At 42.6% G+C, this 1,225-nt stretch overlaps 1 protein-coding gene across 1 annotated transcript in view; it reads left to right on the top strand.

Moving 5' to 3' along the window:
- Positions 1-1,134: 1,134 nt before the first annotated feature.
- Positions 1,135-1,225, top strand: part of LOC119352443 (lysine histidine transporter 2-like) — a 3,887-nt gene continuing 3,796 nt past the window's right edge. The window contains exon 1 of the mRNA XM_037619075.1: positions 1,135-1,200. Within this exon, the coding sequence (XP_037474972.1) occupies positions 1,135-1,200 (66 nt within the window). The remainder of the gene's footprint in view (positions 1,201-1,225) is intronic.

Raw genomic sequence — 1,225 nt, 5'->3', positions numbered from 1 at the left:
CCCCCCTCCCCGCGCGCTCCTACCTTGATCCTCCACTGGAAGTAATTGTCCGCACTGGACCAAGATTGGAGAACGTCGCCAACCAGCAACCACTCTAGCCATCATATGGCTTTCGCCCCCTTACTGCAACCCCACCCTTGTCCCACCATAGCACCTCGACAACCACTACTGCACACAAGGTGTTTGACCTTTTGTGTAAACGGTAATTTTTCTTAAATTTCATTTTTCTTATTTGCAGATGTTCATACATTGCAATTTCAAACATTTTGCAGACTTTTTATTGGAACTATACAGTGCCATGAACATTTTGTAGTAAGGTTTGAGACATGCATGTTTTAAACAAAAAAATGATTTTAATTGTGACATTTAAAATTTTGCATTCGAGTATTACTGAATTGTATACATTAGAAATATTATAAGTTTGATCAATTAGAACTCATGTCTCAGTAAATACACATGCATATGTGAACCTAACGGTATAATGGCAACAAGTGGAAAATCATCAAGGTATCAAATCTACTCCTTCTGTCCCAGATTACTTGTCTTAGATTTGTTGATATACGGATATATGTAGACACGTTTTGGTGTTAGATACATTCGTATCTAGACAAATCGAAGACAAATTTTTTGGATGGAGGTAATAGTATTCTGGTCTACGGTGAGTATCGAGGACTGTTGTGTGATTTTTATTTTTTGTAAAAAAGCCCTCGTAAGAGTTGATCAACTTAATTTAATATATACCCTTTGACATTTTCGGGAAAAACGAGTACTCAATTAATTGTGTAATTGCACTAGCGCTTCCTGTAATAATAAAATAAATATGTACGGCTCGTCATCACCAAAAATAAGATAAATACTTAAGCGTAGACTGTTGAAACCAGATGGGGCGACGGACATATGGCGCTCGTGAGGAGGCCGGGGAGTCACAGCGACGCGAGGATGACCGTTTCCAGTTACCTGCAGGTTCTGCCTTCTCAAGTCAACAGTCAATGCATGCCAACGCTGCACGCAGCTCTACAAATAAGCCGGACTCTTCTGCATGACACACATACGCACTCTCCCAAGTCCCAACCTCTTGGCAATCTCTCCAATGCCGAACCTTGGCTGGTTGAAGACAAATCTGCCTAACCGGCCATGGGGACACGGGGAGCGGCCATGGGGGCACGGCCAGCCGAGAACCACACCTCCCTGCCACCCAAGGTGAATCTCTCTCTCTCTCTCTCTC

Source organism: Triticum dicoccoides, chromosome 2A, assembly GCF_002162155.2.
Source record: "Triticum dicoccoides isolate Atlit2015 ecotype Zavitan chromosome 2A, WEW_v2.0, whole genome shotgun sequence".
NCBI classification, from domain to species: domain Eukaryota; kingdom Viridiplantae; phylum Streptophyta; class Magnoliopsida; order Poales; family Poaceae; genus Triticum; species Triticum dicoccoides.
The sequence above is the reverse complement of the archived record's forward strand: the minus strand, read 5'-3'. Positions and strand labels throughout refer to the sequence as shown.